Genomic DNA, 24,428 nt, shown 5'->3' with positions numbered 1-24,428 from the left:
ACATTTGCCTTAAAATGCAGCAAGCTTGCAAAAGAAAAAACATAAGTAAAACACCAAACAATTTAACAAGTGTTTTATTTACAATAAATTACAGTGTCATTATAAAATAGTAATGACAAACAGATGTTCTTTGTACATCATTTAAAACAAAATCTAAAATTGAATTACCATCAGCTTCAAAATTTTTGGTCTGACTTCAATTGCTTTGGCCTGATGGTGAAATAAGTGTAGCGTACCGCTAAACCTAACAAATAACCTATTAATAAATTGTGTGTTCTTTTGATAAAGAGCAACATCTCTCTCGAACATCAAGAGCTCTTTGTCCACTGTCGCAGTCAAGCCTCGTCCTAGTGAAAAAAAAAAAACATAACAGGGAAACTGTTAGTTGCCAAGGCTGATTAAAAAAAGAAATTCTCATCACATTAGCAGTATAATGACAAGCAGACAGGTCAGGGCTCAAAATAACGGCCGGTCAAAGGACAATGCACAGGCAGACCACCCTATGTGTTCGTGGTTAATTATTGTTGTTGACATGAGACGAACAAAAGAAATTTTGAAATCTATTCTTGGCTTGCACGTGACGTCAGAGGTGTTTCCATATTTGGGTATCCGCCATATTGGTGTTCCACCGCGGGTGAAATTTACATATGTTTATATGCCATCGCTGTTGAATGACTCGAAATTTCAATGGATTTTCCGGAAAACGAACGTGTTCCTTCAATAGATGAGCTTTGTAGTACGATTCCAGTATTATCTGAGTATTGCAAAAAACTCGACGACCACGTTAAACGAAGATATTTAGAAAAATCGCCGAGGTTGGAGTCGATCCGGTCACTATTCATCCGGTCACTATTCCCGATGAGCAGTTTATGGTATTAAAGGTGACGGGCCTACACGACTCCTACGTTTGTGACATTTGTACCTTTGACGCACTATATTAAGTTCGGTCTTTCGATCTTATTTGCTTCTGACTTCTTTTTGAGGGTACTGTTTTTATTTGTAGGCATTATGTATTGAATATAGCCGTAAGATTGTGGCCAAGGAAGTGTCTAGAGGTCATTGCGCTGCGTGGTTTCCATTTGTAGAGTTGAATGGCACCTCTAAATCTGTACTCTGCCACATGTTGTGCTAGCTCAGTTTGTTTTGGCTAAATTCTATTTGCAAGATGTGTTTTAGGCTCTCAAAATGTTCGCCCGGCCTGGAAGGACAAGATCTGAAATGTTCCAGGAAAATGTAAACTACTTGCATTTTATTGACGCCGGGCCCGGCATTTTAATGCAAGATGTATTGTGTTATCACGGATAATCTTGGTCCGGCTTCGCCAGAGACTGTTTCAGTTTTACTATGAAAAAGCTGAAAGTTGGTTTCAGAGAGACCTTCTGTATTGTAAAGTCTATGCTTCTTGTATTATTTTGATCGAGTGCTCTGTCTTTTTAGCTCGATGTTTAGGATTTTTTACCTCCCTTGTTCATTGCGTTACGTTGGCACCACATGATTCAAGTATAGATTTGAAATCTTTCACGCGCAAGTCTGTTGACAAATTTGCGTTTTGTTTATGCCAGTCTATGGTTCAGTTCAGGCAAGACCATGGTTTTAATATATGTCAGTAACCCTTATAGATTTCAAAATTTCTTTTGTTCGTCTCATCAACAATAATTAACCACGAACACATTAGAGTGGTCTGCCTGTAGACAATGTCCGGCCAAAATGACGATTTGTCCGGACAAAATTTTGGTTCGACGGTCATTTTGACCGGTCACGTACACGGCTTTCAAATAAATAACACACACAAAAAATTTATTCGCAGTATTTCTTGAAATTTTACAGTAAAATTATAAAATATCATAGCAGCTTGCAGTCACAAATTTGTAGAATACAGATGAGACATGCTCTGCAGATTTGTAAACAGGAAACATTCACGTCTGTAAAATAATACGCTAAACAGACAACAATGAACATCGCATCGCTCGTTAGTGGACGGGCTTCTGTGTTGTAGGCGACGTTGAAAACTTGGAGAGATCCATGATTTTTGAAATGCGTAGGCTTTCTCGCTAATCTCTTGGCAGTCTTGAAGAAAGAGAACTTTCAAAAGAGGGCATCTTATAGGAAGCTCGATAAACAACGAGTCCGAAACTTTGCAGCGACTCAAATCCAAATAGCGCACTCGGCAAGCACCCAATCTTCAAAGTTTGAGTGAAGTCTGGAACGACTTCTTTTTTATGACCGATCCATGGTGCAATAAAAACATCAATTCTCTTGCATTGGCTTAAGATGGAGCAAAGGTTTCCCCATTTCAGATAACAGCATTCACTTAGGAGTATTTCTCGTGTCCCCGGATAACCATATTTTCGCAGGACATCTGGCGTAACTTTCCTTTGGAAGTCAAAGTCGACCTTTTTCCAAACGGTGGTACAATGGATGATTTCATACCACTTTTCACATACTATGGCTAGGGTGCAGATTCGCTCAGCATTTGGGAGATAACTAAAGATTATCGCTAGGATTGAATCGGGAAGATGAGTGATCATTAAATAATGTAAAACTATGCAGAGTAACGAAACATTACGGCTACTGATCATTTTGTTTTATGTAGAGAACACAGAAGAAATGGAGTTTCAAAAAGCGAACATAATAAAATTTAACAAGTGTTTTAGCTTATGAGGCGAAATTTTTGGCAGAATAGGCTATTGCTTCAAAGTAAATACTCAATATTTTGACCGGTCAAAACGAGACATGACCGAGCAAAAATTGATTTGGCCGGTCAACATGACCGGTCAGTATCCAAAAATTATTTTGAGCCCTGCAGGTAATGAAAATTTAGAAGATAATCAACCAGTGTTACTTAATGTTATCTAACCATTCTATACATATGCTGCCATTTTTATCACCTTTTTAAAATAACCAAAATTAGGCCTGCCAATGTTTCTTTGTAGAATAAAGCACCAACGACTTTGTTGAAACATCTACCTTTTTCTCTTTCTTTGTTTTAGAGTACGTAATTTCATTTACTTCAAACGCAATTCGTGTAATAAATCTTTCATTACCCAAGCTTGCTCAGGACTATACTGGGCGATTTGTACTTATACTACTGTCAAAACCCTGGGCCGATTTCTCCCAGTACTGCCCTCGCGTGTGGTTAATAAGACAATATTAGAGGGGGGAAAGAACCCAGATGGGACGACAAAGAGAATAAAACGACAAAGATGATTTAACAGCTTGCTTTCAATTTATTTTTAAATGCAATAGTATGGCGACAACATCACCTATTGGTACATAACGTCTAACACACCTTCGTCGATGCACCAGTCTCGTCAACAGGGCTTGGTTGTGGAGGTTTGTAAAATGGATCACGTGTTTGCATTATCTCCATTAAGCGTTGATATGAACCGTTCTCTGGAGGAAAATGGTTTCTCTGTAAAGTAAAACATGACTAATGGTTACCAGTTTTAAAGATAAGGCAATTTTCCTTGACTGTTTTGCAAGACAATGCAAGTGAGCGTTTCACTGCCGAAATAAACTGTTTTTGTTTCTCTCTTTTTTCCCTAATTGGTTATTGCAACACGTGCAGTGTTCTAACCAATCAGAGAAAACAAGTTATACTTTTTCTAACCAATCAGAGGCAAAGCCAAACCTAGTCACGTTTTCTCGCGCTTCGCACCAGTTGCAAGTTTTCCCGCGGTTCGCAGCGGTTGCACGTTTTCCCGCGCTTTGCACCAGTTGCACGTTTTTCCGCGCTTCGCACCGAATGCACGTTTTCCCGCGCTTCGCACCAGTTGCATGTTTTCCCGCTCTTGGCAGTGACGGCATGTTATTTACTTCAAGTTCTGATTCGCCCACTGTGGAGCCGAACGTTTACAGGGAAGTGCGATAAATACAGTTCTACCGAGGTTAATACTCACACTAATTGACAATCTCATGAGTCCTGTTGGTTTACCAGATGACGAAGAAGCTTCTGCTTGTCTTTGTATGGAAATAAGAAAAGCCTCCACGCCTATTTCACCAATTTTATTCCCTGCAGAGTGAAACAAAAATAACAGGGGTAAATACTTCTTCAAGCTTGCAGTTAAACAAATAACTAGAATGGAATTTTGATGCTTTTTCAGGCAATTGGGACATGGCTTTGAGACTAAAGATGCATTTGATCTTGTGTGTATCAGAAAAAAGATCATCCAGGAGAAAAACTTACGTGACAAGTTAAGGTTAATGAGAGCTCTGTTTCCAGGGATTATAATTTCACCATTCTCCTCCTTGATAGGATTTTCAAGGAGTGGATTAGGAAACTCCACAACTTCTGGTTGCTACAAAAACAAATGAAACTGTCTTATGAATTCCTAACAGAGACAATTAAAGGAACTGTGTCACGGATTTTAGCCAAAGTTGGACATAAGGGAATGGTCACAAAATTGAGTAAAATATAAAAAATAACCACTTAAAACAGTTACGAAACATTTCAATAACACAACAAATACAAGGTCATACAAAAGAAGGCACGGATGGACAAAGGTTTAAGGTTAAAACAGGTTAAAACAGATTGCAAAATGGGTTTTTGAAAACCTGTTAGGCTCAACAGTTTCCAAATTTAATCTCGTTTGTTTGTAACTTTAAATTATTAAGCCCGGAAGACTTATTTGTTTGACGTGAAGCAATGGTTTTGTCACTTAGATCGGTAGCATTAAGTTCCATAGCGAGTATTTTTCAAAACTTTATAAATTAAACTAAACTCAGCCGTGGCACAGTCCCTTTAGTCAATTTATTATGACTGAATTCTCCCAAATTTTAGGGACTTTAGTGAAAATTGAATTCAACGAGACCAGTCAGGGGAAATTGAAATGTATCAAGGGAACATCATGTTCACTTTGTTGAGGAAATTCGTCTCGGGCTACTTGCTTTTAAAGCTGTAATGTGAAGAATACGCACACTTGAGATACAAAAGAGTAATAACAGTCGATTATTTACCTCTTGTTCAGGCTGTTGTACTTTCTTATCTCCCTTGGTTGTGTTGACTTTCTTTCCTTTACCAGCGGTCTTGTTGAGAGTTTCCGTGGAGGCAACTGCATGGAAACGAAAACATTTCCTCAAATTACTGCCTGTTGGCATCAAAATCACACGCATAGACTCGTCGTTTTTTTCCTTTTAAACAAGTGAGGCCAGAAAACGCTTCTACACAATCTGCTTTCTTGTGCGGCGCGGTTTTAAGAGTTTTGTGGTGGAAGTGCGCAAATGTGCGAGAGAATTTTCGCACGCGAATTCACGCCTTTTGCGTGTTCCATTCGCGCAAAACAAAGATAGTTTATTACAAATGTCAATTGCTTCTAAACAAGATGACAATCTTCCAAACTTTTTACTATCTCAAAAAAACAAAATCTATATTTTTCGATGTTTCTGCTAAATTTTGAGTCTTTCATTACTTGTTTATGCGACCCCGCCTTGCTAGTTTTTAATGAACAATTTCCTTGGAAAGTAGAGATGAACACAGTTGCTTCACGCAGAACCTCATCGGAAACGTTTAGAAGTCTGTTGTTGTACTTACTTTTCTTTGCTTTTTCCGTTTCTTGTTTTTTGGTTTCCTAGAAAACAACCAATTGAACGAAATATTGTTAATCCTGTACATATACAACCATTTCAGGCAGGCTTGGCTACCGCCTAATTGTTGAGTTTACATTTCAAGTGAAATTTGCCTCGCATAGAAATAATAATTTCATTGCCCTGGTCTCAGAAACTTGTATTCGTCGCTTTGCAGTCCAGTTTCAGTTCAGTTAGCAAAAAAAAAAAAAGAAAGCCAATCTCCGGAACTACAATGTTTAGTTTTAGTTTCATTTTGTAATCCCTACAACTACTTTGCTCGACTGATAATTATTTTCCCGGACCACAAATATTGATTACTTCAAAGAAAGTGCGACGTACTGTTTTTATTGCACAAGTTGCAATTATTTATTTAAATTATTTATTTCGTTTATACAATGAGAGATGTTTAACGATTTTCTTAAAGCTACAAAAATATACTCTAATTACCACATATTACAATTAGTTTGAGACACTTTAGAGATCGGCCTACTGAGAAAGTTAATATTTTAGTATTTGTGCAAAATGGTGATTCGTTCAAGAACAGGTTAAAATGTTACACTTGAGTTTACTAACAAAGATTTTGGTTACAGCTGCAAATGTTACTGATGACCGTGTTGACTGACGTGACAGCTAGAATAAAAAAGGTGAATTTAGTTGATGAATGTGGATATTTGTCAGAGTGTTCTTGCATATTTTATATTGTGATAATCTTAAAAAAAAACTAAAATACTGAAATACATACAAAGCCTTGTACTATTCAGTGATGTACTATGAAAAAATATGGAGGATTGAGTTCTCTGCTGTTACCTTCTTTTTCTGTGCATCTCTTTTCTCTCTGCTTTTCTTGTCTTCTTTAGAAACATGTGTTCTGTACAAAGATATCAGTGAGTGCAATTAGCCAATCAGATTCAAGGATTCTGGACTGCTGAGATCCTTGAGAAAAAAAATAATGTACTTAATGATACTGGCAAAGCGTGCAAAGGGCAATCCTTTTTTCTTTTTCAGTTAAGCGTGAATCCAAACAACGAGGGCAAGTGGAAATATGGCCTTGGAAAATCTGGTAGTGAGTCTCACCTTCAGATTTCCCATGGCCATTGTTCCACTCACGCTCTTCTTTAGCTCTAGCAGACTAACGGCCTGTATATATGGAGGAGAGTTGTCCCTGGTAAGAGGGTTACCCTCCATACCGAGCCACCCCGGGCAAGAGAGCTTTTCATACGTTTATTTATAAGTAGCTGCGAACCGTTTACATGAGAAATTGATAAGTTGGCTCGGGGGCAGGGTGACCCTGGGTGGAGGGTCACTCGTTTTGAAGGTAGGGTGACCCTGAACCCTGGGGAGCAAGCCAAAGTTCTTTTCTCCATATAAAAAGTTTGGTTATTTTTGCCTCCCCTACCAGGGACAAGTTGACACATACAGAGCATGTGCAAATGCTGTAATCGACCAAAACAAAATTGCAGATAAATTGAAATCGAAGTCAGCAGTAAATTTGTCAAAAAATGGTCTTGGTCGATGCTTGAGCGTTCCTGATTTTAGAAAAGGCAGCCATAATAAATGTTTTAAAAAAAACTCTTGTCAGTCTTTTGAACCGAGAGGGCCAAGTTTTGGCCTGGCCAACAAGGACAACTTTCTCATATAAACGCTTGGCAAAAGATGGCTCGGGGGAGAGGGTAACCCTCCTACCTGGGACAACTTACCTCCATATAAACAGGCCATAAGAAAATCAAAGGCTCTATGAGCAAAGTCGTGAATGTGGTATATTATAAACTGATAGCCCAGAATTAGCCAAAATAAATTTTAAATGTCTGCTGACAAACAACATTTTTTGTAATTGTCTATGAAATCTGTTAACATATGTCACAGTTGAGTCATGTTTAAAATTCTAGCTGGTAAGTGATAAATAACCCCATATTCTAACTGAAAACTAACCATCCAGTAGTCCATCGAGGCCTTCTAGCTAAGCAGCTAAGAAGTGAAGATTATTTCAGAGCTTAAAATAATTAATGCTGAGAGAGACACGTATAGTGGTAACAAGATATGAGGTACCTTAAGATGCTGCGAAGCTGGTAATGGAAAGAAGCTAGGGATTTTTTTCCACCAAACTGTTTCACATTTGCTAAAGGGTTCTTTAATTAATAACCAGGTAGCTCAGCCATTTTATACAGGACGGTGGTATTATTCGACATACATTTTTCTCTGTTAAAGAATGGCAGACACTGTGACAGAAGGCAAATAATTAAAAGAAACTAACAGATGCCTCATACATGTGACTTCTAAGAATTGAAATTGGCAGGAAACAGTAAAGCCAACATAATTTATTATCAATTTAGAGGCGTGATACATGTAACAAATGAAAACTGCTGCTTATTTCCTTTTCTGGTATCTTTACTTGCAACCAAAAAGTTTACTTTACCCCTTTACATGCCACGAAAATCATCAATGCATTTTAATCAGCCTTATTAATTCATTTTTAAATAATCTCTATACATTGCCAGCCATCCTGCAAAGATTTGGTGGCCATGTTGGATTAAAGGATCTGAACCTTAAAGCTTGTTTATCTTTTACTCTTTGTTTTCAGCAGTCAATACAGTAAAAACCCGCGTGTATGAACCTAGAAATTAAGAACCTCCTGGCAGAAATTTGCTTCCTCAATACCCCAAAAGGTTCTTATATGTGGGGTTAAACTATTTTATTTATAATACAATAACTGTATTTTATCAAAAAGGATGTCTTTAGAGATCAAGAATTGCACAGGGAAGCTAAAAAATGCCAGTAAGTACCCCAAAATATAAGAACCTGTTTTGCCAAACTCTAAAAAAGCAGGTTCTTACACGCGGGTTTTAACTGTAACAATAACTCCAAATATTTTAGTTTTCAAGCTGTACAGTCTGCTAAAAGTCAATTTATAGAGAGCAGTATTCACTGTTTGTGAAAAATATATGAGAGTAAATTTGAAATAAAATTCTTTTTCTGATCATGTGTTTCATACAACGTTACGGCAGGAGGATGTTCATTCCAGCCCACACCTCTTGACAGCCTAGCCCCATGCAGAGTTCAGTGATGTGTTGTATTGCAGGATATTGTTTTGGCGAATCTATAAATTAATTCAAAATTCTATGTGCCTTGTTAAAATAAATCTGTAGGACAACACGTACAACAAACCATCTAAGTGTAAGCAATTTGTTATTTATCAGCATGGCATGCAACCAGGTTCCTTTTTGGCTGAGATAAGGGGGGGGGGGGGGAGGCATAGGACATGTACAGAAATCGACCTTAAGGTTACTATTGTTATATTAGTGGCTATTACATTTTAGCGCTTTTAGTGAGTTGGGCGAAAATCGCTTAATTTAGTACTTGCTAAAATTTGTCTTGGTCAAATTTCAAGTACCCCGGCACCTCCCCGGTACCCCCTTCCCACCCTAATGGAACACAAAAATGGATACTGGTAACTTTGTTCTTTTAGGCAATGCAATTTATATTCATTCAATGTCAAGATATGGTAGTCTTTTTCTTTTACTGAACATTTATTTTCATCTTAGCCATATATTCATCACCAGCCAGTAAAAGCTGGTTTACACGATATATTTACTATTTTTTGAAGTTTTTGGAAAATCCCTATATAGTCGCTAAATCTTGCTCAGAAAAAATCGTTAAAATTAATAGCTGCTAACAATAGTACTCTCTCAGTATTTCTTTGAATGTCTACCCCATAGCACTCAGTGGATGTTGACAAAGCAAAAAATTACCTGAGTGCAATGATACACCCCTGGAGAACTACAATTACCACAGTTGAACTAATATGTCCCTTTTTTGACAGACCATGTGTATGAAGAAAAAATAATTGTAAGGGTTTGATGCATAATACTGTGTTTACAAATGTAGTTTTGCCTTCAAAAGCAGAGCAAATTTATCATTCACATAACATGATAAGGCTTGCTACCTAATGAGCTACGAATGCCAGAGGAAATTTTGATTTAAGTCATGAGATAGATGTACTTGGAAACTTCGTTAACGAGAGTGTGACAACGAATATAAAATATTACGAGATACAAAAACTTGACGAACGTGCAAATGAATGATCGACCGAAAGACAAAGCAAGCCAACTATAGATATCTCTAATTGTTTCCAAACGCATCAGTTTAATCTTGCTGAGTGAGACTAATTTGTAGCGGAAAATACTGCCTTATTTAGGGTGATTTATTACTTACCCACTATTTGATTGCATTTCAATGGAAGATAATTTCATATCCGCGGACTTTCAAAATAAGCTATTGTTCGGCGTGCAAGTTTCTTGCTTCCTTGCATTGGCCATCCTTTCCATTGCATTGTGTGTAAATGTGGATTTGAGCACTGGCCTCACTAGAAAAATTCCTTCCAGAAAGGAAAAAATATTCGTATTCTCCTGATGTACATCCACAAGTTTGCATTACAACTCGGGAAACCAGCCCTTGTACACGTTCATCCGCCATTTTGAACTTAATTTAAACTTAATATAAAATTGCCAGGTTACCAAGGGAGTTTACACAAATTTAATTGAATTTCTCCAGCAAACCGCTATAAGTCGTTCTTTGCATTCACGACTTAAAAAGGAAGTCTAAAAGCTATGTTATACACCTACATTTACTTTATAAAAATATTCTTATATCCCGCTCCCCACAATGTATGTACAGTTAACTCACCCACTGCGAACGCTGGCTGGCCTGTCCTTTGATCCTCCAGTTGGGGCATTCAAATTTCTGGATGGACTTCCTGTCTGTAAAAAGTAAAAAGTAACAATAAGATTATTTTATTTGACAATGCTAGAGAGCAGTAAAGTTGAAAAGAAAAGTGAAGAACTTACATCTTCTGGGGTCTTTTTAGAAATGAGAAGTCTTCTTGCCACCACTTCTTCATGGGAAAGGGCAAAGCTTGAAAGCACCTAAAAGAACAATTCAAAGTATAGGTGGTTTTCACTGTCACGCCGTGAAAAAATAAATCCAACACTATTGAGTCAAAAAATCAAGAATAATACAGGTTGTTGAAAACTACTATAATTTTTATAATCTACTTGTCCAAGTGTCAGGTCTGTACGTTATTCTGTACTCGAGTTATCCGTCAAAATGTTTCACGCAAATTTAGAGAGCACAGTATGGAAACGCCATGTTGGAGCCCAACTGCTTGGGCTCCAATATGGCGGCCGAAAATCAATGAAAACAGCTGGCGTTAAATTTTTCTACAAAAACAGTTCAGATCACCATCACGAAGTTAACATTCATGTAAACACTTCTCACAAAACCTACACTGTTCAAATTGTTAAAAATTGCAGGATGAGGCCTTTTTTAAGAAAACGTGACAGCCTTCTGGCGGCCATCTTTGATCACGTGTGGCGTGAAACTCCGAAATTCAAAATGCTCTATCTTAAAAACTGAGATTGCTATCGAGCTAAAAACGTTCACAAGATACATACATGTATATTAAGGACGTCTAGATCTAATAGCCAGTGAAGGATTAAAACTCGGGGGTTTGCAATTCTGAGTTTTAGAATTTTGATGATGTCACATGAAAACGAAGAATAAACACTGCAAACCGACATGAGCTTGGACATACAGGCTGTAATGCATTTCATTAAATATCACGCCTTTCACACTCATAAGGGTGAGAACGAGAGCAAGTTGCATGAAAACATAATTTATGACATGCTCCCAGTAGGCAAATTTTTCAAGTCTTGGCTAAGAGAATTATGCTAATGACAACAATCTATTATTATAAAGTATTCGTTATGAAAGAGTTTTACTCACCTCTGCTAGCTTGGAAGCTCCATTGTCACCAATAAGATTACTTCCAAGATTAACAGACAACAGGGTTCTGTTCATTCTTAATCCCTGAAAACAGTAAGTATAACATTATAACCTTACCATTCTAATATCAAATGTAACTTATTCAAACTTCTTTTGACAAGCAACTAAAGAAATTGAATGAATTGTGTCGATTGGCTAATTAAGTTAGAATTGTTTTTGACTGTTAAAATTTCATTTTATTTGCACCTGCATGTATGCTGTTCATTTTTCTCAGTTTCACCCCACCTCCACCCCTCACCATTTGGCCATTAATTTTATTTTCATACCTTTGCTATACACGCAGCGCCTTCACATGTGATCTTGTTGTAACACAGATTCAATGTCGTTAGCGATTTGTTGGGCGTCAGTGCTCTACCAATCATCTTTGCCCCCATGTCATTAATATAGCAGTTTCTCAAGGACAGGTTTTGTATTCTAAATATTCAGAATATGAACAAAAAAATAAGAGTCTTGTTTTTGAACGAGCTTCAGGTTGAATAAAGTAAAATTGGTTAAATTCTCCTGTTTCATCTTTGTGAAGTAGTTTCTCTTATTTCTGTAAGAAATTTACAGCGTTTAGGTTGAAATTCAAGCAACTTACAGCAAAACCAAAAATTATGCTGCGCACGTGATTTGGTGTATATTAAGCATTCACACACAAATTCTTCATGTTTCCAAATATGGTACTAAGCAAAATGAATATTCAAACGCTGCGCGCGTGCGTTACACGTTTCAACCCCTATGGGTTTCCGATAATATTATCTAATAATTTTACAAAATCATTATTATATAATAAAAATACAACATATATAGCTCATCTAGCTTACATCAGACTGTACATGGCAAATTTGTTGCATGTAAAATACTTACGTGCTTTCTTCACCAAGAAAGACTCCATATCTCTGAAGAGTCACAGGATTGTTGTCAAGACACAAAGTTCTAGATGAATATATAAATCCAGCAATTAACAAATAATATGACTCATTTTTAAATAAAACGGTTATTAATTGTATAAAGATGCTTTATGTGTTCTGAATGGGGCATCAAGTCCTCAAAGTTTATAGGAACTGTAACATGACTGTATGCTGGCCAGCAAAACCATGTCATATTTATGGCCTTGTGCCATAGGCCCGCAATGCATACATAGAACTAAACCTTTAAAGTCGTCTACAAGCATTCCATCTCCTACACGCATTGCATGCCTATAATGCTACAATGTGGGTAATAGACAACGTGTAGTGTATGTTTCACATGGTTTACATTATACATGTACATGTAGTAAGCAATGGAAGTGGAATCTGGTTGGAGCCAACAGGGCAGGAGTTCATAAAAAAACTAAAAGGGTTTTCTTTTTCTGTAGATGACAAACGATTTTCACCACCTGTGAATGGCAACTTTCATTGTTATTGCAACACAATCTCCACGATTGGGTTTCTTGACAATTTTATCTTGATTTCGCTGCCTGTTTGCAAACCAACTGCATTTGAAAAGGAAAACTTGAAATATTTACACATTAGTTATTGATTATGTAAAGGTCAGAACCTGATGGTTCTTGCATGCTAACTAGAGTGTTCATGACTCTAACTTTTGCATTTTTAACTCTAACTCGCATTCTGACTATGTCCCTAGTGTACATCAACCCTATCTCTAGCAAACTGTGCGCATGGAATTACATACAACTAGGGTAACTTGCAAAAACAATGCTCCAATAAAAATATCTAAATATTTAAAACATTCTACTTCAAATGTACCTGAGATTAGGAAGATGTGTAACAACATGGGTAGCTAGAGTGTTCAAACTGTTGTCTTGAAGCCCAGTGTTCCAGAAACTAGTCAGTGGAAAAATAAAATATTTTTATTGTGCAATAGCCACTTCTTAGGCCTTATTGTTTGCAAGTAGATTTTTGATAAAAGACTCATGATTACAAGCCAAAATGCAGTGATTAGCTAATATGTAGTCACAAAAAGGCAAAGATTGTACACTATACAACTTTAGCAATGAGGCATCTGCAACATGGCTCCTTGAGGTTTTACTCCTGGCTTAAAGCCTGACGAAATTAGTGAAAGACAGGCAAGACTCAGCCATTCCTTGTTAAACCAAAAAGCCTTCTATCTGCAGGAAAGGGATATTTTCTGTAACAATACTACACTGTTTGTAGCATCAGTCATTGTCTTGTAAAAAGAATTATATCTTAAAAATGGACGTGTAACCAGGTGGTTGATTCATTAAGAAATAAAAACGTTACTCTGGTTAAAAATTTTTTGTAGTAAAATGTTCGTAAAATATCTACAATGTCCCAACGTTTCGGCTTAAACTAAAGCCTTCATCAGGGGAAAGTGATAAGTGAATACAAAAAGCACGTTATATCTATTTATGAAACTCACTCAATTGTAGTTAACTTCTCCAGTGGCGGCAATGTCACAGTCAAGATATTTAAAATTCTGTCATCTATTTTCCATCCTAGTTTTCAACAAAGAATATACAAAATATTAAAATGAAAAATAAAAATATACTGCCAAAAAAATTATTATGAGATGCTAGGAAGTCAAAAACCTTCCATGTAACACATATGGATATACGATATATGTCCAGAGCGACACATGCCATTGGTGGTAACTTAATTGACTGATGGAAAAACCGTGTATAAATAAAGTTATCTTATCTTATCTTATCTTATTACAGAATATGAATAACCAAAACCCAGCTCAATGTCTCTTGGAAATTAAGGTAAAGCAAAAATTATTCACTGCACCTCGAATGTAAATCTCCTTAATATGAGATTTATTTCCCTCCTCTTCAGTTTCAACCTCCACTCTAGGTTTAAAGTAATGATATTTTTCTTTGATGTTATATGTTGTTGGTGGTTCTTCAGTTTCATTTCCAGGAACATTCACTGTTTCGTCGGCTTTACTATTGTCATCTTTCTTGTCAGCTGTAAAAGTGAACCACAGTGCAGATGGGTATTTTTAGATAGTGAATAAGGTGATTGGAATGCATTAGACATTTCTAAAATTGAATGTCTAAATCTCTGGAAGTTTATGTGTAAAGTACTTAATTTTAATTACATGACTAAGGATGCCAATATCTAAAATCAACCAATCAGATTGCTCCATTGTTGGTCTAATATTTTCTAAGTATTGGACTGGGTATTATCCCCAATGATCACATGCAAAACCACTGCAACATTTGTTTGGCTTTTACAAATTTAAAAAATAAACTTGACTCACATGCATGAAAAACCTTCTTGTACTGTTTATTGATTTGTATTAATTAACAACATAAGGGAATTCTTTTTCAACCGAAACATCCAGTGGGTCCTCAGCCAGAATTTTTTTTATCCTTTCCACTTTTCACTTACATCATTCAGTTTATAAAAATCTTTTTCAATCATGTAAGATGCTGCGTACAATTTATAAGAACAGCTATAATGTTAAAATTAGTGAAATATTCTAAAGCCAGATTAAATTTGCAGTATCCATTAGGTACCATGAAGCAACGAAATTGTGACTCATTTGCTTACTTTGTGAACTTCATGACGAATGGGCAACATGACTCCACAAAAATGTGTACAATAAAGCATACAAATTTTTAAAAGAGCAGTCAAAGTATTGATGCTTTTTTTCTTGCATAGTTTTATACACAAGCAAACATGATTCTATTTTTTCTGCATAATCAAAGAACAAAACTGAGTTTGAGACACACAAACAATATTCTATGTTCCCAGAATTTTTGTTTTTTTATTTCTGTAAGTGAAGTGAAACCCCTTAAGAGGAAGGGGACTCAAAAAGACATGTAAAAGTAAAAAAGGTGCTATCATCCTTTTTTTTGGGGGGGGAGGGGGTGGGATGGGGTTACAGAATGTCCCTTCTTTGCTTCCAGTTAGTTTCACTCCGGTTTGCTTGTAGTTAGGTTCACCCCTGTTTGCTCGCAGTTAGCTTTATTCATCCGGTGTGCTTGGGATTAGCTTTCACTCTAGTTTGCTTGTGGTTAGCTTTCACTCCGGTTTGCTTGGCATTAGCTTATGGCAATATGCTGTAAACCCTTTGCTACATGTATGACCTCTGCCATTTCCATTCAAAATTAAAATATAGGCAAATAGTGAAAATAAAAACAAATGAATGAATGAAAAAAAGAAAATTAACCATATTCTTAATGTAGATGTATATTATTTCCTATATACTCTAAATGTTAAGTGCTTTGCTAATTTACCACGTGATATGCCTATCTACCCCAACATGCAGCCCTACTACCCCCTCCTTATCTACGAAGGTTACATAATTACCCGTTTTGCAGCATAATTTCCCATCCAGACTTCTGGATCATAATGCTGTCGGTGGAATTAAAACGTTTTGATTGATTTTGTTTGTTCTCGGCTTATTTGGTGTTGCTGTATAAGGTACTCCCATATAAGGGCTATACGGGTATGTGCTGCTCAACAGGGTATGCCTTTTGCCTCTCTGACTCTGAAACAGGGTATACAAATCACTCTTTTGACTGTGGAACACTATCAAGTTTAGCTATGAAAATCCGCTCCTCTCATTGGTTTTTCTCCAAGCCACAGACAAAGTCAAGTGAGCGCTTTGTGATGTACGCTAGTGTTTTTATATCTATCTTCATATATTTTTCATTGTGGATATTGTCTGGAACAGGGTACCTATTTTGCACTGTTTGTCTGGAACAGGGTCGCAAATTGAGCCGTTTTTTCTCTGGAACAGGTCCAGAGTCTCAGCGACTCAGTGGCACACCCCTTGAGTAAATTTTAGGGAGTACCTCTTCCCCCCCCCCCCCCCCGGGACACGGTAAAAAAAAAGTAAGTAACAATATTAAAATTTATAAAAAAAAAAATAAAACGAATATTATATTCTTAGCCTTAAAATTGTACAATGGCTTGAATTCAGGTTTCAATAAAGTGCAAAATAATTAACTGGGGAGCTTCGCTTTTAGGCTTGCCTAAATCTATATATTAAAAATCTTTTTCAATCATGTAAGAAATCTCTAATTAACCAAGCTTGCTGGGGATGTACTGGGCCGACTGTGAGGATCCACAAACAATATTATTTTTACATTTGGGTCTGAGAATAATTTAGTAATTATTATTTGACAGGCATCATTACATTAGTTTACTTGTAGTTGAGTTTGCATTAATAGCTTAGGGTGGTAAGGGGGGGGGGGGTCCCAACCACAAATCACGAGCCTATTTTCTTACAATTCAAGAATCACATGTTTAAAGAAAATGAGCTTTAACTGATTATTCTGTGTCGCATTTACCTTTCACTAGCCAAATAGCAAAACCTGATCTCTCAGGTGAGTTCACAGTGTTAGACAAGACCTAAAATGCAAAAATTGAGCCGAAAGAACACATCCTTATACAAAATCAGTCTTCGGCTTCAACATTGTATCAATTGTCAATTTTGCTTCCATACCGTAAATTGGTTTTTGAGTACTCAATTTGGTTTGTACATGTTCAGCTTGAATTACAACTCATGGTCCTCAAAATAAGCAGATCACATGTCATACTATCTAGACTGGAAATTCACGGATGATCACTGGCATATTTGAGCTGTTTACACGTTACACACTTATTTTTAATCACGCGTCACGCATAACCCCTTTACCACCCTATAGGAAATGTTCTGGAGGAAATCATCACTTTACACTGGTCGATCACTAGAGAAAAAGCTACTAAACTGCACCACAGATTATGTATATTGCGGTTTTCAGTGATATGCGAACTCTGAAATATTTCAAACTTCAACCAACTCAACCAACCATCTTAGCGGACCTCTCGGGAAACAGACGTTCACTTCAACTGGGTCAAAAGGTCACGTCTGTCAGTTGTGATTGGAAGATTTTGATATATTCTGTTTGTTTCTATTTTTCCACTTATGTCCAGGATTGAACGCAAGTATTGTTTAAAAAGTACTTCATGTTTGACTGTGTTATTTGACATTTCCATATTACCTCATATATGACAGATTTTGGTGTGTTTTGGTGAACTTTTATTAATGAAGACACTTTGTGATGCGTCTCATGAGGAACGTGAATCTCATTTGTGTTCAATCCTGGACATATCTGTATTTTTCGTGGTTCATTTACTGGTGCCATAATTATGATTGACGGCAGCGAAAAACGCAATCGTTAGTTGGATTTTTAATTTCAGAGTTCGCATTTCACTGAAAACCGCAATAATAACATACCATCTTTTTTGTCCTGTTTTCCTACAGGAGTGTTATCTTGGGGTATGCCATTTGGTGTTGGTGGGCGGTGGGGTCGTGGAACCACTTGCATGCTTGGAAAACCTGCTCTTGTACATAGCTCACAAAAATCCACTTCAAAGTTTCCTGTTGGAGTGTATGGCTCTGGAAATGGAGGGAAAAAATCAATATGAAACTGCCTCATTATTTTCACTGTTTGCCTGAGTAGCTAGTCTAGTACCAGTATACCCGCAAGAGTACTTAAATTTCCAAACTGCTTGCAAAATAATATCAACTGAAACATTGTATTACTACTAAGTTTTACTTTCAGTCTCACAAAGATCTGGGCACATGAAAGAATTGACAAGGGTTCAAAGTACAGACAGTTGTTTTACGAATCATAATGGCTGCATGCATGGCTTGCATTATGCCAATGTCGCAGATCTTACCATCACAATAAAAATTAAAATCTAAAAGCCCATACAAAATGTCTTAGTACCTGCCAAACTAACACGTACTTTTAACGCACTGGACCTTGAGCTAGAGGATCTCATGATAAAATGATACCGATCAAAAGTTATTGTAACTCCTTGACAATGAATTGGTCTCTGATTAAATAAATGCAGTACTGTACGTAACTTAATAAATGCTGGCTTAAACAGTAATTAAGTTCATAACTGTAAGCAAATCTCTTCTAATAACACAGTCTTATAAAGGTAAATATTAAGTCCTGAGAGGAAGGCAGGATTAACATACTGCTCATGCAGCTGTATAATTATGTGATGTGATTATAGTATATTACTGTACTGTACGGGTAGTAACAATAATTTTGATTATTCTATCCCCAACAAATACCAAATTTAAAAGTTTCATATTACATGTAAGAGCAGTGTTCATGCTCAGCAAATCATTCATTTACCATGGAATATTTTCTACCAATACATTAATTTACAGTAACTAATAATGTTGAAGTTGTCAGTTAAGGCTTACAATGTAAGCCATACAACAACAAAACAAAAAACAACTACAAACAAAGTACTGCAACTCACTTAATTAAATTTCATGGTATATTTTAAAGATAATTTTTAAAAAATACTGGGAAATGAGTTTTACAGATTAATGTAACAGTTAACAATATTATTTTTATATACATACATTTATATACTAGCTACGTATACTCTACATTAGTACTTTTAGCAATTACAAATTAAGGTACAGTACAAAATCACCATTATCAGATAAGCTGTTTTCTTGTTCAGGTATTTCTGTTATGGACTCCATAAAGAAACCAAACACTAAGGCAAGTTATTATTCTCTTTAAAGAATTGTGTTCTTATACAGATTTCATTTCTTTGATCTACAGTGACTGTGTGTCACAATCAATATATTAAGTGCACATACAGTCATAGCTCTTTGTTGCCAACAAACAAACAAACACACAATTCTGTCACTACAAAAAGCAATAATTATGAATTCAGGATATCATTAACTTAGCTCCAACATCGCTGCTGTTCCAAGTTTTTTTTTACCGGTAATTAAAAGAGTACTAATGTATTTCGTAAAGAGAACTTTATTGGTAAATGTTGTTAGATTTAATATTATAGTTGTTAGCTATGTAGTGTGTACAAAATATAACATTAACATAACTCTAAATCTTAAATTTTTATGCACTTCATAATGACAGGATACTAATCAATTATCCTGCTCCTAATTACATCTACGTACAAGGTCCGGGCAGTATAAATATTCATTATTTATAATACAATATTCTGCATTGTAAAATAAGGTGTTGCCCATTCAATTTGTCTTTTAACAACCAAACAAAAGAAAACACCAACTTTACATAAAACACATTTTTTTTTGTCTTCATTTGTAAGGGATTACTTAACTGCCCAGAAACAACTTCTCTACGAGAAACTAACCTGTTTTCTGAAGCAAAAAGTATAATCACTGTGAAAAATGCTTCAAGAGGATTATGAGGATTAGGGTAGAAAATCTTTGTCACTTTTCAAGTAAACAAAGGGTAATAAAAAATGCAGGTTTTATCAATGAAAAAAAAAACTATCTTAATTAGGATTGAAGCAAGCCCCAATTAACCGGTTGATTTGTAGATTACCTTTCAAGCAGTCCTGATTGACCATTCAAATTATAGAGATTAACAGAATTGATCAAGTGAATAAAAGATTACATATCCACAATCAGAGCCAATAATTAGCCATGCATGATGGTGAAAGAAACACAGAAGTAATAACTCTTGTGAAAGGAAAATTCATAAATAAATATGATTTACATGTAGTCTGTGGGTATGTGTTACGTGAGGGCTGGAGAACTGTTGCTAGAGTCTCTAAACTTTGGAATTTACAATGCAATTAGGGTCTTGTGAACTGATTGCTCCATTTGAATACAGGACTTTTAGCTTAGCAAGATGGATTTAATAAAGTGAGACCTGGAAAGGTACATGTATACAAAAAATGTACATGTAACATCTGTGATATCCACTGACTGAGGGGGATTCTAAACAAATGAAAGACTGTCAACACAGATCAATGGCCACCACAACACAATGCAGCTTGTTTCAGCAAAGGATCTTACTGAGTACAGTTGTCTTAAAACTCTTGTTCCCATGGTATGAATTGATATGAAATATGACTCCTAAACATCTGCAGCACGTCAATGGCGTGGCACAGTTCATGTTTTGAGGGGCATTTCGGGCGGCTCCAACTCGTGTACGTATTTATTTCAAATGAACGTCAGGGTGTTTTTTACTACAGTACACTGTTTGTAGTGACTTGTCACGTATTGACAAACATGGTTCGAGTTATTGAGGGTAAAATTATATAGAAAATGACCTGAAGGGAAACGAAAATTGGTTCGAGTTAGCGGGAGATTCAAGTTATCAAGGGTTCAAGTTACCGAGAGTAAAATTACAGTAAATGTATGACGGAAATCCAGGGGAAATCGATTTTGGTTCGAGTTAGCGCGAGGTTCGAGTTAGCGCGAGGTTCGAGTTAGCGAGGGTTCGAGTTATCGGGAGTCGACTGTACATTACAGGTTTAACTGAGCTTTTTGAACTGTCAAGTAGGGGTGGCGAATGGTAAAATTCGAGCCTTGCCAAGATGCCGAGACCCTAGTTTAAAAATCCGAGCCGGAGACTTGAATTTGTTTGTAAAATCTGAGCCCGAGATTTAGCGCTACAAAAATCCGAGATGCAGTGATCCAAAAATTTGAGCTCAAGACGCACTTGATCAGAAAATACGAGAAACAGCAGCGCTATAGCTTTTGTGGGCGTCACAACAAATATTTTTCCACTCATCCCAAAACATTGGTTTTGTATAACTTTTCTAGTCAACCGTCAGAGATATAAAATTAAATGTATAAAGTAACGCATTACTGCTTATAGTCTACTTATTAGCCAGGTTAGTTACTTACAAACAAATGATTCGACATTCTGCCTGGTTTAAAATTCACACGCTTCTGTCGGCTTCTGGCACGCGTAAATCTGCGAACAATCAGCTTTCAACTACTAGCTTAACTACTGCAAATGGTAGAGAGTGAGGAGGAAATGGAAGAGGGTTTTCAACCGGCAACAAAAGGATTAAACGTGAATACAGTGTACGGTAATTAAGTTATAAGATCGTCTCGTTTAGAGCTTTAACTTAAAGTGTATTACTATAAAGTGTATTTCTCATTTTGGATAAGCTTGCAGATAAAAAATTGAACATCCTATTGGCATGATTTCAAGATCCAAATTTTCAAAATCCAAGACTCCGAGACTGTCATATTTCTGGAAATCCGAGATTCCGAGACCCTTTTTTAACTGCCGAGATTCCGAGACTCTGCGTAAATTTGCTGAGACTCAACATTTTTTGAAAGGCCATTCGCCACCCCTTCAAGTTACCCTTTTGACTCAATAGTACGTCAGTCATTTATAACATTCTTGTCTGGAGTAGGTAACAGCATAAGGTAATAGCTTGTTAATTCACCAAGATATTAAGGTTGCAGTAACTTTCGGGGGTGTCTAAAGTCTAAAAGAGGTCATGCGTCCAGTTTACAGTTTTGTACATCACAGATATCTTAAACACTATTAGCAAATGAAAGGTTATACAACTGTCTAAAAGAATAAACTAATAATCTTCTACTCTGATGGCACCCAATATTTGATTCTGGGAGGGCAACGAGGTTTACACATTAAACTTGAGCTGAGCAGTCAGCAAAGTAAATATAATTTTGTAGAAGAAAAAGAAAGTGAAAATGTTGAATTCCAGTCAATTTATCATGTTTGAACAGCTGTGTAATCCAGATCCTCAGACTACAAAATTACAGTAGAAAATGGAAGAGAAAAAGATGTGAACAGGTTTTAAAAATGCAACTGGAGTAGTAGATCAGCTCTCTAAACAACTAAGTATAGCCACAATTAACTACAAATACGGCTGTCTGAGCTTATAATCTACATGTAAACGGTTGTAGACACGTACAAAACCATTAATATCTAGAGGTCAAAGCAGCGCTTACAGTATATCATGCATTCGATTTGCGTGACTAAACTTTCTAACGAAATGTACACTTATCAACAAAAACACGCAATTACCTCCATACCACATGAAAGTGCTCAAGTAATCTTCTTCTTCTTCTTCGATTTCTATAGCAATCGAAAGCCGAGCGCCATTTCCTCGTTCAGACTTCCTCAGCGCGCGCTTCATTCGGGAAACAGAACGCAGCGTTGCAAACATTGTGATCTCATAAGCTAAAGATCTGAACGGTCAACATAGACTCGACAGCGAATTCCGCGTCCTTAGCTACCTGAATCTTCAACAGTTTACAGTAAAAAGAAAAGATCTTTCTGTTTTGGAGTGGTAAGTCAACAAAAGTTGACACGGGACAAGAAATGAACGAATGAAATCAATAACTTGATTAAAGCCTTTCATTACACAGAAGAAATCAATAAGGAAAAAAGCAATTGTTCTTAGACAGAAAAAGAAACGCCGTATTTTTCAATTATGAAAGTGTCAAGAATTCCATTAAGCTGGATTGACGATTGTTTAAAAACGCCAAACGACCAATATCTTAATGACTGCTGGCGGCGGGAAAGTGCACAATTACTTAACTCGCATATATCTGTACCCTTACAATATCTAGAGGCAGCTTGCATTAAAGTACAAAGTATTAAGAATGCACGGTAGATTTTTTTTCTAATATAAATAATATTTTGTCGAAGTATTAAATTATTTTATTCAGTTTTCCAGGTGCTGAGTGTAATTTCCCATCCCACGAATTGCAAATTTACAATTTCACTTCGCTGGCGTTCAGAGCGACTGATTTGTTTACCGTAAAACAAAAACAACACGAGACTTTTTAAAAATTATAAATCATAAACATTTCAAGATAATTACGGTTTATGTGGAGCTATAACACGAGTAGCGGAAACAAGTTGAACTTATTTTCAAAACAGAGACATTTGCACAAAATATAAGCTTATGAAACACCGCTAACCAAAAGCTTACCGAGTTCAATAGGCTGTTCTTCATTTTCCTTTGCGTTCTCTACAGGAGTTTTATCTCCCGCTCCTTTATCACCAGAAGTACTACTTTTTTCTGTTTTATCTGCTTTATCGGCCTTTTCTGTCGCTGTTTTTTTCGCCATTTTCCTTCGCGCTAAAAAGTCAATGAATATCCGCCATGTTAGTTACCACTTCTCAGTACCCATGACAACTGAGCTTGGCAACCGAGCAACAGTAAGTAATGTCAGCGGTTTCTTCAAGTCGCGCGGTATCCACGCGCGTGGACGACCGCGTGGAGGGCAATTTTCCACTGATGAAGGGACAGAAGTCCCGAAACGTCTGGGATTATTTACAACTAGTAATAATCAGAGATTAGGGAAGTGCGTTCGACCCAAGATAGGTACACAAGATAAGACTAGCAAACGTAATCCGAGTTACACGACTGTTTATATCGACATACAAATTTAAAACGACAGCGCCACGGTGTGCAACATAAAGCGCGCATCCAACATCACTTGAAACTATCAGAGAAACAATCTCAATCCAACAGTGCACGAGGCAGAACAGCAATTTTTTTTACTAGTGTTAAAAGGAGGACTGCCGAAACGTTTATTTTTTAGCACAACTTAGAGCACAGGGGGCCCATACAAGCGGCGTGACTGTTTGTATGTTCGAAATATAAAGAAATGTATAAGGATTTTGAAAGCGTCTTATTATCGTTAACTTATTTCGAGTTATGTCTATGTTTAAGTTCAAAATAAACGTAAACCTACCTCAACTGTTGTATTTTGCGGCTCAAATCGCCCAAATTCGCCATTTTGAGCCGCAGAAACGACAAAATACAACAGTTGAGGTAGGTTTACGTTTATTTTGAACTTAAACATAGACATTACTCGAAATAAGTTAACGATAATAAGACGCTTTCAAAATCCTTATACATTTCTTTATATTTCGAACATACAAACAGTCACGCCGCTTGTATGGGCCCCCTGTGCTTAGAGGGCAAACTCGCAAACGCAAACCGAAGAAGATCGTTAGAACGAATCAACCTCGTTCTTAGGGTCTCTCGCAAAGAAACTGCGACGTCATTAATTAGCCAACCTGCCACAAACCAAGATACATAGAATGACACATAAAAACGACTTTAACTGGACAGCCACGGGACCACACGCCACCACAAGATTAGGATTTGTTCTCCTACTGTCGAACACAAAAGTTGTTTACAGCCTAGTGTTATCGGCTTTATGAATTGTGTTTGCGCGCGCTGTCTTTGCGGCTCAATGTCATTATTGACGTTGCTTTCTAATGTCTAATCACATGAGATCGAGGCCAACTTACCACATACCGACATACA

General features: G+C 36.7%; 2 protein-coding genes across 4 annotated transcripts in view; one reads left to right on the top strand and one right to left on the bottom strand.

The window, feature by feature from the left end:
* Positions 1–56: 56 nt before the first annotated feature.
* Positions 57–23,266, bottom strand: LOC144641503 (leucine-rich repeat-containing protein 71-like). 3 transcript variants are annotated; one of them, XM_078500509.1, is made up of 17 exons: positions 23,079–23,266; positions 17,581–17,742; positions 14,136–14,315; positions 13,768–13,843; positions 13,134–13,211; positions 12,253–12,321; positions 11,670–11,817; positions 11,344–11,427; positions 10,407–10,484; positions 10,246–10,319; positions 6,373–6,433; positions 5,531–5,567; positions 4,957–5,051; positions 4,187–4,298; positions 3,900–4,012; positions 3,290–3,412; positions 57–347 (listed from the first exon to the last, which is right to left on the bottom strand). In XM_078500509.1, exons 1-17 carry the CDS (start codon positions 23,215–23,217, stop codon positions 336–338), a joined length of 1,641 nt encoding a protein of 546 aa, XP_078356635.1. In that variant the 5' UTR covers positions 23,218–23,266; the 3' UTR covers positions 57–335. The 3 variants fall into 3 exon arrangements, with proteins under 3 accessions (XP_078356635.1, XP_078356634.1, XP_078356636.1); XM_078500508.1 differs by lacking the exon at positions 23,079–23,266 and adding an exon at positions 22,166–22,371; XM_078500510.1 differs by lacking the exon at positions 23,079–23,266 and adding an exon at positions 18,077–18,196.
* Positions 23,267–23,278: 12 nt separating this feature from the next.
* LOC144642377 (leucine-rich repeat-containing protein 71-like) overlaps positions 23,279–24,428 on the top strand; it is a 7,825-nt gene continuing 6,675 nt past the window's right edge. Inside the window, exon 1 of the mRNA XM_078501341.1 lies at positions 23,279–23,308. Coding sequence (XP_078357467.1) covers positions 23,279–23,308 — 30 coding nt within the window. The remainder of the gene's footprint in view (positions 23,309–24,428) is intronic.

This window comes from Oculina patagonica, chromosome 2, assembly GCF_052425735.1.
Source record: "Oculina patagonica isolate OP01 chromosome 2, crgOcupat, whole genome shotgun sequence".
Taxonomy (NCBI): Eukaryota; Metazoa; Cnidaria; class Anthozoa; order Scleractinia; family Oculinidae; genus Oculina; species Oculina patagonica.
This window is presented reverse-complemented; position numbering and strand designations above follow the sequence as displayed.